We start from the raw sequence: 16,721 nt of genomic DNA, 5'->3' as shown, positions 1-16,721 counted from the left end.
ATGTCTCAACGGTGAACCTCTAGTATATGAATTGTAAACAAACAAGAAAAGTATAGCCTTTTATGAGAACAATTGAAAAAAAAAATACATTTTCATGAATGTGAGTCACAATCTCATTTTGCCCAATTGCTTGGATTATAAGAGGTAGAGCAACAACTATGTTTTGAACGTTATTGCTACTGTCTTGACTCGTGTTTCATTCTTTTTGTATGCTGATGCATATACGAGGACCAAGCAGCGTGACAAGGGAAAACAAAGTGTTTCCAAAGTTTTCTCATCCTCGTGAGCGACGTTCAGTTAAAGTCTTAATTGAAAAGTATTCTCTTGGGGGATCTACCATTTGGAGTAATCATTCCTAACTTTATTTGTTTTGTGCTGCTCTACCTTTATTTGTTATCAGTCTAATGTAATTGCCGACTTTCCCCTGCAGGTGCCAACATGTCTCAATTTTAAGGACTATAAGAGGATGTATTTTTTGAGAGATACAAAGCATATTCATCAATAACTTCTAATCATAATATGAGGTGGGCGTTATAAGTAATTTACTTAGTAAATATATATATATATATATATCTATAATTCAAAATTTAAGAGTTTATTTAAATTACCTCTTACATTTTGGAGGCTCTAAACTATTAGTTTATAGCGTAAAAATTATCTGTTCATTTGACTATGTCGCTTTGAAAGTGTATAAAATAGAACAAAATCTTATAAAGTATAGTTTGTATAAAATAGAACAAAGTCTTATAAAGCAAAATTTGTTTCCAGTACATAAAATATGTATGCGAATTAAACTTTTTTTGTTTGTATAGTCTTAAAATATTTTATGTAAATAATGAGTTTACAAAACAACAAATAAATATTTATATGCGCGCAGGTATTCATTTAAACCGATTAAAGTTGATGAGCAAACCATGATGTTTCCTTCAAAATTAGTGGCTGTGATACTTTCATATTAATTTTTTTTGTTGAAACTTTGTTCTCAAAACTATTAAGTAAGTTTAGAAAATAAATAATTAATAAAAATTTCATATACGATGAAGCTATCATGTATTGAAAATGAATTTTAATTGAGTTTTTTTCATTTATATCAACAAACTAAAATACTACTATAATTTGTTCTTTATTAGAAATATCACCATTATTAACCACAAACAAACAAAAAACATAATGATAAATTATTTAATTTAGATTTGATTACTTCTTTTGCGAACAACACATAGTATATTGCATCTTCACCAGAGTGAGCATGTTGAGTCCTAAATTTTATTATATTATAAAAGTCAGTGGCAATGAGTGAATTGAGTAAGGGTTCTTAGTTTTCAAGTTTCATGTCTATGTTTCTTCTAATATCTGCTTCTTACAATTTCGCGTGCCTGTTACTTTTTCTTCCACATACACAAATTGAAACTGATTTGTAGTTACTTATTTATCTTTTTATGTCTGTTAAATTTCACCAACATCGCAAGCCAAGTTTGTATGCTTTTAGATTTGGTAGGAACCATTGATGGTACTTGTGATGGGTTAGGTAGCTCAATATATATATATATAAACATCTTATTCCAAATAAATGATAGATAGGATGCAAACACTTACATATGATATGAGTCTTGGTTAAAAATACAGCTTTGATCTTGATTTCTTACACCAATATGGTCCATAAACACCAAGTGGCAGGCGTTAGACTACCCGTGAAAATAGTCTCTAAGTGGGCCATCATTTCCAGGTTAATCAAATGCAAAGTTCGACCAACAAAACTCGAGAATAATACCATATTTCTGCTTCGTTTATGCTTAGGGTTCCTGGATATAATGAAAGAGCTAGCAGCCCATGCCCAAATGAGATTGTAGTCTACGAGACTAATTTTTCTGCAGGTTTGCAGGAAACTATACATTCTCTAATTGTTTAAAGTTGCTAGTTTATTCAACATACCATAGCCTATTTACTTTTCCGGCCTGGAGGATGTTAATTACTATCCATATTTTTGGTGAAAATTGCATTCCCAAGAGTTGCGGAGAATGAAGTTATCTATGCCCATTATTTTAGATCTCATGATGTAGATGCGAGTAAGTACATTATCCATAAAGATCTCAACAGTGAACCTCTAGTGCATGACTTGCAAACAAACAAACAAGAAAAGGACATCCATTTATGAGAAGGACTGAAAAAAAAAAATTCATGGAATTCAAGTCATAATCTCTTTTTCTCAATTTTTTTGGATTTTAAGAGGTAGAGCAACAACTATGTTTTGAATGTTATTGCTACTTTCCTTACTCATGTTGCATTCTTTTTGTATGTAAATACTAGGACTAAGCGGTGTGACGAGAGAAAACCGAGTGGCTCCAAAGTGTTAAAGCATCATCATTTACAAATAAACACAAAACAAAGTTATCGAAGTATTTAAGAATCACATGCATGATGATTTCGAATCCTATATGTCAACGTTATGAGTATGTTTAAGCACATTGATGTTATGAGAAAATAACTCAATTAAACACAAACAATTTTAGTGAGAACCATAAAGATATATTTTGAATAACAAATTTATATGGTGATTTTCACCATAAAAAAATATTTTCTTCTATCATGTTCATATTATCTTTTATAAATCATACATTTTCTTTAAAACATAGCACTAACCACATTGAAAATTGAGAAATCATATAACAAAACTTTTGATCTCAAAACTTTTTTCGCAGCTCCCACGACAAATGATTGAAGTTGATGAGCAAAACAATGAAATCATGATGTGTTTTTCCTGAAAGTTAATTACATTAGTCCACTGTAATACGTTCATATAACTTTCTTCGTCGAAACTTTATTCTCATAACTTTTAACTAAGTTTAGCAAATAAAAAATTAATAACAATTTTATATATGATGAAAATATCGTGTAATGCAAATGAATTTTTATTTCATTTTTATCATCAAACTAAAATACTACTATCATTTTTGCTTAGTCAAAAATATTGGCAATATCAACCACAAACAAACCAAAACCATCATGATCACTACTATCATTTCTGCTTACTCAAAAATATCAGCAATATCAACCACAAACAAACCAAAACCATCATGATCAATTATACAATGTTGATTTGGTTACCCCTCATGCAAAAAAGCACACAAATTAGAGTGAGTATGTTGAGATCTAAATTTTATTCTATTATAAAAGCCAATGGCAGCGAGTAAAATTGAGTAAGTGTTCTTGGTCTCCCATTTTCACGTCTTACTTATCTTATGATACATACCTCTTATAATTTCAGGTCTTTGTTTATTGGTCTTCTTTACATACAAGATGAAACTGACTTGTAGTTAATTGTTTAAATTTTTAGGTTGCATCAGTTAATTCAATAATAAATGTGAGTAAGCACTCAATTTTATTGAATCCCTTCGTGCCAACTATAACTAATTAACCCACATCGCAAGCCAAGTTCGTCTACTTTTGCATGAACCATGGCGAGTCTTTGTGATAACTTAGGTAGCTCAACCCCTATAGATATAGAAACATCTCACTCCGAAGAAATGATAGATGGGATGCTTGCACTTCCATAAGATATGAGTCTTGCTCCAAAATACAACTTAGATCTTGCTTTCTTAGACCAACATGGTGCACAACCACCAAGTGGTAGGCATTGGGCTAGCCGTGACAATATTGTCTTAGTGGGACATCGTTTCCAAAAGTAATCGGATTTAAGGTCTGACAAACCATGATTTAAGTATAATTCGAGAGTCATACCATATTTATGGTTCGATTATGCTTATGGTTCTTGGGGATAATGAGAGGGATGAGAGTCGTACCATATTCCTATTTTTGTTATACTTTCGTTGATTTCATCAATGACATAACATTAATAACATATTGATCAATTTCTTACATATACTTAGATAAACAACTGTATGCACATCCTAAAATCTGAATCATTATCTACAGATAAACACACAAAAATTTATGGAGTATAGAAAGACCATATTATGGTATTTGAGTAAGAATAATGTTTTTGCTAATTTCACTATCAAAAATATCTTCTTCAATCAAATTTATACTATCTTCACAAATCAAATATTTTGCTTTACAAGTACCACTTACCAAATTCAAAATAGATACGTAATTAAAAAACCTTCAATCTCAAAATGGTTTTTTTCAATTGCCAAAACAACTGATTGAAGTTGATGAGCAAAACAATAAAATTATGATGTGTTATCCTTCAATACTGATGAAATTATTTCACTGTAATATTTTCATATTACTTGCCCTGTCAAAACTTTCTTCTCATAACTTTTAAACGATTTTACCTGATAAAGAATAAATAATGATTTCATATATGATGAAAATATCGTGTAATGCTAATGAAAATTTTATTGAACTTTTTCCATTTTTATCAACAATCCAACTACTACTATCTTTTTTCGTTATCAGAAATATCATTAGTCTCAATTACAAATAAACCGAGAACAATATGATCAATTATTCAATGTAGATTTGATGACCACTTATGTAAAACAACACATAGTATCTTTCTGAATATTCAAAAACACCATATGTTTTTTTCTAAAGCATATTTGAGACTATCGTACTCACAATTTCATTTTGTTCAACAATGTAATTCAAAACTTCTACAAATTTTCTTCTATTAGTGAATTTGTCTAACTCATTATGAAGATGAAAAGGGAGAGAGAGCCTGTGACAATGAGTTGGTGGAAACATCAATTGAATCATTTAAATGAATTTGATACTCATTTTCTTTATATCACCTTTTAGGAAAAATGATTGTCCATTACACGATGAAGTACCACCACATCACTACACATATACCAAAAGTAATATATCAACAACGACATGAAATATATGATTCACATGACAAGATACATTAAATATTATGTGTTACGTCGTTAACCCTATCAACATCATTCTAATAGCTAAAAATGTGTCAGTTATGGAATCAAACAACTTCTAATGAAGTTTTGACATATTTTCACATGTTCTCAGTTGTTGATGTAGCTCAAATTATCCTAAAGAAAACTCTCTCAAGTAAGAGATAAATAGCAGCATTTAGGGATCAAATCCACATGGAGCGTGAGCACACAATGGGAAAACGGCTTATTCATGCCCGCATTATGAAGCCAGGGAAAATACATACCCAAACAATATTAACGTGCCAAAATATTCCTAAACTAAATAAGAATTTGAATTGCATACCTAAACTCAAAATAAATAGCTAAAACATGCCTATAGCCGGTTATATGATGATTTGGACTATTTTTTTAATTTTTTTGTAGTTTAGTCCCTATAATTCTATTTTTTTTGTTAATATGCCTTAAATAACTTAAATAATCAAATTTATCGTATTTATAATTTTAATTTGAAAAGTACAATTTTACTTTTTTACCAGATTTTAATTAAATTTAAATAATAAATTTAATTATTTATCAGAAATTTAGATAGTTATCATATACAATATATTAATTAATTTAGTTATCAAAGTACGTTATCTACCTTATTAAAACATGAGAATTGATTATAATTAATCTTACTCGTATGTAATATTTACAAGAAATACCACTCAATATATATTTATATAAAATTTTCTTTACAAATATAGTCATTCAAATTTTCATCAACATAACTAAAAATACTCTTTAGAAATTTTATTTTACAGTAGAGATCTTTAATAATATCACCCTTACTTAATAAAAAGAAAAGAATGGCTAGTTAACCAAAAATAGTTTCGAACGCAGCATCTCAAGAAAACAAATATCGCACAAAACCACTGGACCATATTACATTATTTTTATTTTGCTACAAAACTAGTATGTAATATTAATAATACACAAAAAGTTTACAAAACTATTTCCCGATTAATTCTCGTATAATTACCAAATAATTGATTCGGCTCTAGGTTAGAGTCAAGCGCACACATTATGCCTAGTTTAAGAACTAGTGAGATTAAATTAGGCTTTAAATTATGATATTCTTTTTATTTTGTTTTCTATTTATTTAAATTTTTTGTATCAAATATTTCAATATGAAATAATAATAATATATTTATATTATTAAATCTATTTTATTTGATAAAAAATATTTCTATTTTATATATCACCATATATTAAAATTTATTTCCAATTTTGAAATTATAAATAAGGCATATTTGATGATTTTAATTATTTGTGCCACTTTACAAACAAATAAAATGACAAAAACTAAAAGATAATAATTTTAAAAAATAAATCAATACATTTTAAAATGGACTGACACGTGTCAGTTACGAGGCATATTTTAGCTATTTATTATGAGTTTAGATATACAATTCAAATTCTTATTTAGTTTAGGAATGTTTTGGCACGTTAATATTGTTTGGGTATGTATTTTCCCTGGCTTCATAGTGCGGGCATGAATAAGCCGTTTTCCCGCAGACAATAGACTATGGATATTAAGATTAATCTATGCATAAATATTGAAAGAAGTAAAAAAAAAATTGTAAATAATAGATTTCAGTTGTGAGATATATGGGAAAAACGTTAGACTTAGGGTTTCATGCCGGCAGTCAAAACAATAGTTTATTGATGCTAGGGGTGTGATAAAAACAGTCCTTGAACTCGAATTCCATAGTAAGATATCTAGCTCTCGATGTGAGTCTAAGCAGATGTCTAAATCCTATAATTCCAACTCTCTTATGCGAATTGGGAAGAGTGTCAATTTTACTTCTTTTAGACACGCATTAACATTCAAATCGATTTATTCACTAAATTATGTAAACAGTTCTCGTATGCATTTAACAACATAGCTCAGCAGGATTAGTTTTAGGAGTTGAACCCACTTTTGTAATTGTCGATTATCCTTTGTTTATGTTTCTAGGTAGCTAATCTAAAATACAAGCAATAAGATCAATCATATGAAGGATCCAAATAAATCACTCTAGCATTTTTATGTTTTATAAGTTCATCAATACCCTAGAAAATCCTAAATCTAACAAGTAAACTACTCATGCATATTAAAGCAAGACATAGAGATAAACCGAAAGAATTGCATTAAAAATAGTGATATAAATGCTGGAGTTCCAATCAAATCTCTGAGGAAGTCTTCTAATATTTTCTCAATAAACTTCAAAGAATAATAGTGCTCTATGAATGTGTGTTAAGTATGCTATCCTAAACAATTGTTTAAAACCATATATATTAGGAATAAAGTGGGCCATGGGTATTCTTATAATTTTTGGAGACTGTTGATACAAACTTGATTTTGGAAATAGAGCCGGCCCGCACTCGTATCGGTGTTGACTGATAGCAAGGAAGGTGTCGATCAACACTTCTTCCAATTCTCGACCTTATCTTCTTTTTTCTTGAACAGCTACGAGTTTCCTCATCATTATGCTCCAAATAGCTTAATGATCTCCAAAATGCTCCAAAACATTTATAGGTCTGAAAAGACTCTAAAATAGACTTGAAACATAACATAGAGACTCTAAATAAGAGATATTATGACTACAAACTAGTAAAATCCACAATATATCAGTTGTATAACATTGCATTTGAATGCTTAATCTACATATTTATTGTGTTTATTGATCTTTTGTATGTGTATTATGGTCTGTATCTAACAGTTAGGTTGTCGGACATCCATCAATTGCTGATAGATTCCAAATCCGACACATTTTTGTAGCTATGGGAAAGATATTAATGGTGTTAGCAACATAACACATAATAAATAGTTCAAAGATATTATCATATGAATTATATATTTTGTGTAGTTCTCGATAAATTACTTATGTCCATATGTGTAGTCATGTCGTAGTATAATTAATAACCATTTTACATTTTATACAAATTATGTTCAACAGATTGACTTTATTTTATCAGTTTTTAATACCTTATAACTTCATTATTATGAAAGTTATTAATTCATCCATATTTATGAAAGTCTTCTTAACTTAATACAAGTATAATTATTTTTTGGTTGGTCCATGTCAGGCAATAATATTTTGTTAAAAAATCTTAATAAAATTGGATGATATGGTTTATTTGATTAATTGTTTTGATTATTATGTATATTTTGAATAGTAACGATCAATATTGGATTGTTTTGCTATCTAGCTATTTTAGAAAACAAAGTTTACGTCAATTTAATTTTCACATTTTCAAATCAATAAATTTAAAAGAAAATGTATAAAATAAAATAAAATTACCAACGTATCCAAATATATCTATAAGAGGAAAAATAATCAATGCTTTATCTATTGAATTTCAAAAGTAATTGCGAGTAATTTTACTTACTTTTACAAAAACAATTAACAAACATTATAATGAAAAAATTACATTAATTAAATATTCTCATATTAATTATAAAAACATGTTATTTTTAACAAGAAAATAAAAATTACATTAAATGAGACTAAACTAAATATTTTTAGATGTATATGAGAATTACAATATATTTTCTATTGTTTTTTCACTTGCTCACCACCCGTAAGTTGGGTTTAACCCTAGTTTATAGTTAAGTAGATATTATTTTTTCTTCAATTTTTTCTTCTAGTTTGTATATTAATTATTTTTAGAGATGTTTCAAACGGAATTGAAAATCTTAATGTCAGAGTAGTTGATTACTAGATTAGATGAAGCCATGAAGACATGCATATCTCCTATGCTGAAATATTATACAAGATAATTTTATAAGCAACCCACAAGTTCAGATCAGGAAAAATGATGACTTATTATACAAATTCAAAATTGCTGTTATAAAATTTCATATCAAACACTTATTATGATGATTTCGGAGGCCCTCACACAATTATGTGAAATACTGCATAAAAACTATGTGTTAGAAGTCTGAATACACATAAGCCTTGATGAGAGTGTTGCAATATTTCTAATCCCTTGAGCCCAAGATGATATTTAACGTTATATTGCACTAAGGTTTGACCATTCGCAAGAAACAATTTGGTGAATATTTCATGATGCTCTTCAAGCAATGGAACACATGGCTGTAGATTACATACACACACAAACGTCCCAAGAACTTACAGCCATCTCCAACCATTTCCAAAGAGATACAAAATATGTATCATATTTTCATGGATTTTTTGGTGGACTTAATGGAACATATGTACCAGTTATGGTTACACCATATCAAATTTTTTTTTTTAATTTATAAACAGAAAAGGAGTTTCTAGCCTTAATGTTTGGGGCATATGTGATTATGACATGCTTTCACATATTTTATGTCGGAATGGCGATATGCCCATAATACCCAAGTATTGGCAACCGTAACACGAGATGATCCAATGTTTCATGTACTTCTGGAAAATAAATATTATCTTATTGATTTTGGATTTACTAATAGGCGCGTATAATTAACTGCATATCTAAAGAAATTCAGAGAGAATAGAATATATCATTTCCAAGATTTCTCAAATCGCAAACCACCTCGAACCAGTAAATAAATATCTAATAAGTGGCATGCATCACTTTGTTTTTTATCAAACGAACAATTAGAAATTGGAAAAAAAAAATGGAGGGTCCTTAATGGATTTCCTAAGCATGATATTTCCACACTTAGAAGTGTAATATTTGCTACGATGGATTTCCATAGTTTTATTCCTCAGATAATTTAAAATACTATGACTTTGACCACATTGTTATCCCGAATGATGTTGAACAAGCACAAGATAATGAGATTGGTGAGCATTGTGAAAATACTAATTTAATATTGAAGAAAAACAAAGAACCCGGTATGTATATGCAAATAGTTTGTGAACAGTTTGCTGAACAAATATATGCAGCATTAGACCTCGACACATTATTAAACTTGATTGTACATTTCTTTAATTTCTATTAATTTATTATGAAAATATTTTTTTGATTAAATGGGTCCTGTAGTATGTTTAAAATTATATATTAGTAGTTTAATATAATAAAAATTTGTGTTATATTGTCTAAAATTAACAAATACTAGGTAATAATATGTGTTTTACGTGAAATGAGTTATCAATATAAAATTTTGATAAAAATTTAAGAAGTTTGAATCGTTACACAAAAAAATAAAAGTAATGGAACTAATCGGAATTTTGGACGGATTATTTTCATATCGTTTTTGACTCTCATGTCGATGGCTCCTTGATTGTATACGTATATAAAATTACACTAACTATTTGGATTATTTTATCATGTTATGTATTATACTCATTTTTCCAATAACTATATTCATATATTAAGTACTTGATGTTGACAAAAAAAATATTAAGTACTCGATATTTGCAATTAAATTAATTTTCAATAACACAACAAATACATCATATGTTAACTACAAAATATCCGGAACTTTGTATACAAGCTATGTATTACCCTAGTAAAACAATATCCTATTATATAAAGAAGACTATTCCCTTCTTTTTCTGCTGCCACGTCAGAAAATAAGAAGAGGATACTGCGACGCATGGCACTTAACATTTTATTTACGTATAAATCATTCTTGGGCTTCAATGTTTTTACTCATATTGTTCCTCTTACATAATTGTACAAGATTCCTAAGTTGGGCTTATTATTTTTTATTTCCCAGCCCCATGTATATTGTCTTCCTCTTCTTTGTTGGAAAGTAATCTATATTGACACACTTGGAAATTTTGTATTCTCATTACCCCAATTCTTTTCTAACTACCATATCATATTTCCCCTCTCTTTATTACCCTCAACTATTATATTATTATATATTTCTCGCGGACCCCACGCCTTATTTCTAATTTTAAAAATAAAAAGCGGATCCCTCATCCCATATAAAATCCATAATTAATTGGACACCTAACATGCGACCCCACACCCCATCTATCTCTCTCCTTCCCACAGTTGTCCATCTTGTTCTTTTTTCTCATATCTTGCTTTTTTTTTTCCAACCACCTGCGAATGCTTCTTCCCCTTCAAGCTCCATTGGCGTTTTTTGAAGGTTCTTTTGAAGAAAATTGGTACGATTTTTCCATGAAATTTTCATACTAATATTACTACTTATGTTCTATGTGTTATGAGTAACGAAAAAAACAAAAAAAACTTAGCTGTAAAAATCGTGAAAGTTTTCAAAGAAAAATGAAAATAAAATTTGAAGAAGATTCTCTTTTTTTTTAACACGATTTTGATAGGAAACAACATAAAAATGGTGTTAGACGATAATGTGGGTTTTGTAACACGTTATTTGTTGATTAATCAGACTTAAACCGTTGAAAGATTAAAGTTTTAGGTATATTGGTATGAAAATGATGTTTGAGGACTATTTTGTATATTTCTGCTAATTTTTCACTGTTTTAAAGCAAAATAATACATTACAATATTGGTAGACGATATTGTGGGTTGTATAATACCCCCTTGGTCAGTTAAAAGAGTTAAATCAACAAAAATGAAAATTTATAAAAACTACTGGAATTACTAGTACTACTCAGCGAAAACGTGTATTACTTGTATTACTAAATCGAGTATGTACCAAAGATCTTGGACAACTTAGATTCTTTAAACGGTTAACTAATCATAATTTTTGTTTCAGGTAATCTATGGCCTCTCCTACTACAATCATATGTTTTGATTACAGAGGAAGTTACATCAAAGATGGGGGTGAGAGAAGATGGATCTCAGGAGAAGATGAAATTCAAACTCTAGTGATGAAAACAGCTGTGGAAGAGATTACGTATTCTGAATTGGTTGAGAGTATATGCAGAAAGATTAAGGCAAATGGAGATGGGATGGTGAAGATTAGTTACTTTCCAATGGTATTGTATTCGAACAAGCCATCATATATTTGGTGTGATGAAGACGTTTTGGGTTATCACATGCAAGTAAATCATGATAAATGTAGAAGAGTTTTACATGTGGAGATCAGCAGCGACATGGATGATACATATGGTGGTATGTCACTTTCAGGAGATGATGATGAAACTGATGATAGCTATGTTGGTGTTTCTGATGGAAATGATGATGGAACTGATGATAGCTATGTTGGTCTTTCTGATGGGACCGAGGATGATGGAACTGAGGAAGATGGAACTGACCAGGATCATGAGATTGATGGCGTGGTCGTGCTTTACACAGCCGAACAACATGAAAACATTGAAATGCATGAGAATTTAGAGCATGGGTATGAAAGAACAGAAGTAAGAGTGGAAGAAGAAGCTGCAAGAGCGGTAATTGAAGTTGCAAGAGCAGGAGTTGAAGCTGCAAGAGCAGGAGTTGAAGCCACGACAACAGTAGAAGAAGAATGAGATGATGGTCTCGATTTGGTTAAGGGTCAAGAATTCAGAACAAAGGTAGCCATGCAAGTTCTAGTTCAGAGGGGTGCACATAAGAATGGTTTTGAGTATGAAACATTTAAGTCCGATACTGTGAGATTTGTGGCAAAATGTCGAGGAGCCAAAGAAGGTTGCAAGTGGTATTTGCGTGTAGTAAAGCTTAAGAATTCAGATCTTTGGACGGTTAGAACTTACAACAAGTCTCATACATGCTCAATAGTAACTACAAGTACCCTTAGAAATAGAAGGAGAGGCACACCACAGGTTGTCGCATCAGTTTTGAGTGAAGAATATCCCGGTAGATATAACGCACCAACACCAAATGATCTGCTCAGTATGGTTACCCACAAGGTTGGTGTTGATGTGTCATATGCCACAGCATGGAGAGGAAAAAGGATGGCTGCTAATGAAGTCTGAGGTACTCCGAAACAGAGTTTTTCTATGATGTACTCCAGAACAGAGTTTTTCTACGATACACTCCTATATGTACATGCTTAAGTTGAAGAATCCTGACTCAGTAATTTATGTTGAAGTGGATGCGGCGAAAAGATTTAAGTATCTATTTTTCGCATTTGGAGCTTCCATAGAATGGTTCGCAGCGATGAGGAAAGTTATCATTGTGGATGGAACACATCTTAAGCATGTTTATGGTGGAGTTCTGCTTGTTGCGACGGCTCAAGATCCTGATCGTCACCACTACCCTATCGCATTTGGTGTAGTTGATGGTGAGAAAGACGAAAGCTGGACGTGGTTTATGAATAAGTTGAGGTCAGTGATATCAGATGAAGGCGAATAGGTGTTTCTTTCGGATAGAAATGAAAGCTTGATCAAGTCAATACGTGAGGTGTTCCCAATGGCTGCACATGGGTATTGTATCTAGCATTTGTCTTAAAATGTCAAAGGACATGTTTTCAACAAAAGAGACGCTTGCGCAAGCAAGTTTACAGAGTGTGCACATGCTTATACAGTGGCTGAGTTCGATGATCTCTATGATGCATTTTCCAGAAGATATCCTTCTGCTGCGGCGTATCTAGAGAAAAGTGTTGAAGTGAAAAAATGGGCAAGATGTTACTTTGAAGGAGACAGATACAATGTTAACACAACTAATGCAGCAGAATCCATTAATGGTGTTCTTCGGGAAGCGAAGAAATTCTTCTTGCTACCGAAAATTGATGTTATCATCAAGAAAATGACTGAATGGTTTAACAAACATAGGAAGAAGGCAGCTGAAATACCAGTCACAAAGAAGCTTGTGCCAACAGTGGAAAAGGAGTTGTGAAAAAGATGTATGGAAGCGAGGTGTTTAGATGTTGTTGAGATAAACAGCTTCCACCTTGAGTACAATGTCAATGGTAGTGACGGAAAGATTTATACGTTTGAATTGGTAAGAAATATGTGCACCTAGAGGTGTTTTGATATAGACAAAATCTCATGTGTTCATGCTGCTGCTGCTGCCAAGTTCTTGAGCGTAGGAAGAGATCTTCATATACAAGAGTTTTGTTCGAAATACTATTGGTGGAGTTGTGGGCATTGGCATACTGTAGGACGATTTATCATGTTCCTCATATGTCTGAATGGGTCATACCAGATGAAATTCGAGCACTTAAAGTTCTTCCCCCGATATATGAAAAAAATAAAAGCGCACTTAAAAGCAAAGATTTCCATCAGTCGGAGAATCTCGTGGACGAAGAAGAGGACGCGAAAGGGGAAGAGGCAGGGGCAGGGGAAGGAGAGGCGGACATTTGTATGAGTATTTTGAATGTGGAAGTACTTCTGCCACCACTGAGTAACATGGAACTCTTGTGCTTTGAACTACTAGGTAACGTTGCACTATTCGGTACTATTGGAACTACTATGTGTAATATGGACTAATAAGTACTACTATGGACTACTATGTGAAATATGTACTATTATGTACTACCTAGGACTACCTTGAACTACCTTGAATTACTATGTAGTATGCATGTTTCTAAGAACCTTTGTTTTCGTCTTATTATTTATTTTTAGAAAACATATCTCATATATTACGAGATTATATGGTCATATTTGTGTTTATTTGCCAAATTAGACATAAAATACTCTAAAATTCTCAAATTAGTTGAAAACTTCTCATTTCTATAGAAAACATCATACTACTTCTATACTAATGTCTTGATGAGAATGCCATAATGGGATGAAATTCAGAAAATACACATTTTCTGAAAACAAATTCTGCCAATATGTTATATATAATCTAAAATTTTCTAAATACATTTGTATTACTAATAAATTTAATTTCTTGAGGTTGTATTACTAAAAAATGTTCTAATTTACAAAATTATTACTATGAAGAATGAAATATTACTACTTCCTTGAGTACTACTAAGAGTAAGATAAATATTACTTTAATATTCAAACATTTTTGTTTAATATTATATTTTATACGTTGTAGACATGTGCCAGTTTTTCCAACAAAGTGTTACCAATGTGTTACACGTTTTAGATATGTGTCTTAGGTTTATATTTTTTCTTTTTCTTAAAGTGTTGACAATGTGTTTGTCTTAGTAATATATAATAAACCTAGTAGTACAAATGTGTTTTCTTAAGACTTAGATTGTCTTGTCCTCAATTGGGTCAAACCTGTTGCAAGAGAATCACACAACACAATAGCATTCAAGTTTTACAGACCAGCAAGCAACAAAACATAACATCTTACATAAGTTCACAACAAAGCCGAGATAAATACTAAACACCCAAAATATTTTAATCTTCTTGTCTTCTACGCCTTTGTTCTAGGCTTCTTCTTGCGCCCTTCAATCTCATCAGTGTTAGCTTCAGTGAAAGGAGTGGAAACCCACTGTGAACGTGAATATATCCTTTTTGTCTGTTCTGGCGTTGTGAACTTCTTTGGTTGAGTAACCTTTCTCGGTCTACCCCACGGCTTAGGAGCCTGCTTAGGAGCCTGCTTCCTCAACGCCATTTGCTTTGGCCTATGCTTGACCCCAGTTCCAGAAGGCTTGGCTGCTCCCTTGTCAGCTTCCTTCGTTTCACAAGTACTGCCTTCGTAAACAACCATGTACCACTCTTGCTTTTCTTCCTCAGTATATTTTTTCAGTCTCTTTCTCGGGTTCTTCCACCTCATCCTCCACCATTTCTTCAGCCTCTTCCTCAGGTTCTTCCACCTCTTCCTCCACCATTTTTTCAGCCTTTTCGAACAACTTCTCTGGTGTTGTAAGGACTTGTCTCCTCGCGGCTGCTGCCTTAGTCCTACCACGTGGTGGTGTAGGAGTTTTCTCGGTTTAAACTTCAACCCGAGCCTCTGTTTCAACCTCTTCTTCAATCTCATTGGCTTCATTCATCTCAACCTCACCTTGAACCTCATCAGGTTCTTTCTCAGGTATTTTTTCATTCTCAACCTCTTCATCCTCTTTTTCTTTGTCTTCTTCAGCTTCTGCTTCAGGTTCAGGTTCTTTCTCTTCCTCAGAACCTCTACCGTCCTCCTGAGCCTCTTCTTCACTCTCTTTCTCATCCTCTTTTTCTTTGTCTTCTTCAGCTTCTGCTTCAGGTTCAGGTTCCGTCTCTTCCTCAGAACCTCTATCATCCTTCTGAGTCTCTTCTTCACTCTCTTTCTCTTCTACCACCTATGTATTTTCAACCATATCTGCATCTTCAGGTTCTTTGGTTGTTGCGTCCATTCCATTGCTGTCATTCCGCTACCCACCCCAGTCATAATCCATGCCTTGGTAGTCGAAACTCTCATTGTTCTCGTTATCCTCCTCCATTTCTTTCATTTCCTTCATTTCTTTCTCAATGTTATCAATCCTCCCGTCCAATGTCTCCACCTTCTTGGCCTTCTTTTTTAAATAATATTGGTAATGTTCAATCTTCTCAAGCTTCTTCTCCATTGCCTTCATCCTCTTACACCTCTTTTTTTAAACAACTTGGCAAGTTTCAATCTTCCCAAGCCTCTTGTTCATTTTCTCCACCTTCCCATTCACTTCACTCAAACATGTCATCAACTTCTCTTCAAACCCTTTCAAAACGTCCTCCAAACTTGTATTAGAGGAGGATGCTTCTTCATGCACTTTCCTTTTGTCTTTCTTCTGAGGAAACTCCCTTGCAGCTACATCTAACTCATAGAGTTCTTGCCAAAAGATAGGCTTCTCCTTAACAGTCAGCCATGCGCTCCACAAATTACTCACGCCTTCTTCATTTTCATAGTCTGGCTCCCCATCCATTATGCGTTCCATGAGAGGTTCCTCATCAACACTAGGAACAAGAACACTATCAATAACCTGAAAATTTATACCAAAACAATATCAAACACATATTGTATCCCACTCACTTAATAGAAACAAAACAACACTCAACACATACCTTAATTTCTCCAAGTGTGTCGTACAAATCGTCAAGAGGATAACCCTTCATGTTGTTACTTTGGAACCGCTTTTTACACATCCTCAGACACTTACTCATACAGCCA

At 32.0% G+C, this 16,721-nt stretch overlaps 2 protein-coding genes across 2 annotated transcripts; one reads left to right on the top strand and one right to left on the bottom strand.

Moving 5' to 3' along the window:
• Nucleotides 1–12,283: 12,283 nt before the first annotated feature.
• LOC106422451 lies at nucleotides 12,284–13,538 on the top strand. The gene is made up of 3 exons (XM_013863243.2): nucleotides 12,284–12,670; nucleotides 12,759–13,027; nucleotides 13,181–13,538. Exons 1-3 carry the CDS (start codon nucleotides 12,284–12,286, stop codon nucleotides 13,536–13,538), a joined length of 1,014 nt encoding a protein of 337 aa, XP_013718697.2.
• Nucleotides 13,539–15,537: 1,999 nt separating this feature from the next.
• On the bottom strand, nucleotides 15,538–16,143 carry LOC125579950 (cilia- and flagella-associated protein 251-like). Its single transcript, XM_048743866.1, has 2 exons — nucleotides 15,960–16,143; nucleotides 15,538–15,872 (listed from the first exon to the last, which is right to left on the bottom strand). The coding sequence occupies exons 1-2, from the start codon at nucleotides 16,141–16,143 to the stop codon at nucleotides 15,538–15,540; spliced, it is 519 nt and encodes a 172-aa protein (XP_048599823.1).
• Nucleotides 16,144–16,721: the final 578 nt, after the last annotated feature.

The sequence above is a fragment of the Brassica napus genome, chromosome C1 (genome assembly GCF_020379485.1).
Source record: "Brassica napus cultivar Da-Ae chromosome C1, Da-Ae, whole genome shotgun sequence".
Lineage (NCBI taxonomy): Eukaryota > Viridiplantae > Streptophyta > Magnoliopsida > Brassicales > Brassicaceae > Brassica > Brassica napus.
Note: the sequence above shows the minus strand (reverse complement) of the source record. Positions and strands in the feature narration are given on the sequence as shown.

Coding starts and splice junctions, on each gene's coding strand:
- LOC106422451 (XM_013863243.2), top strand. CDS start 12,284: ATGCAAGTTCTAGTTCAGAGGGGTGCACATAAGAATGGTTTTGAGTAT. Junction 12,671..12,758: donor AAAGGATGGCTGCTAATGAA/GTCTGAGGTACT, acceptor TACATGCTTAAG/TTGAAGAATCCTGACTCAGT. Junction 13,028..13,180: donor TGGTTTATGAATAAGTTGAG/GTCAGTGATATC, acceptor TTTCAACAAAAG/AGACGCTTGCGCAAGCAAGT.
- LOC125579950 (XM_048743866.1), bottom strand. CDS start 16,143: ATGGAGAAGAAGCTTGAGAAGATTGAACATTACCAATATTATTTAAAA. Junction 15,873..15,959: donor AGGCATGGATTATGACTGGG/GTGGGTAGCGGA, acceptor CATAGGTGGTAG/AAGAGAAAGAGAGTGAAGAA.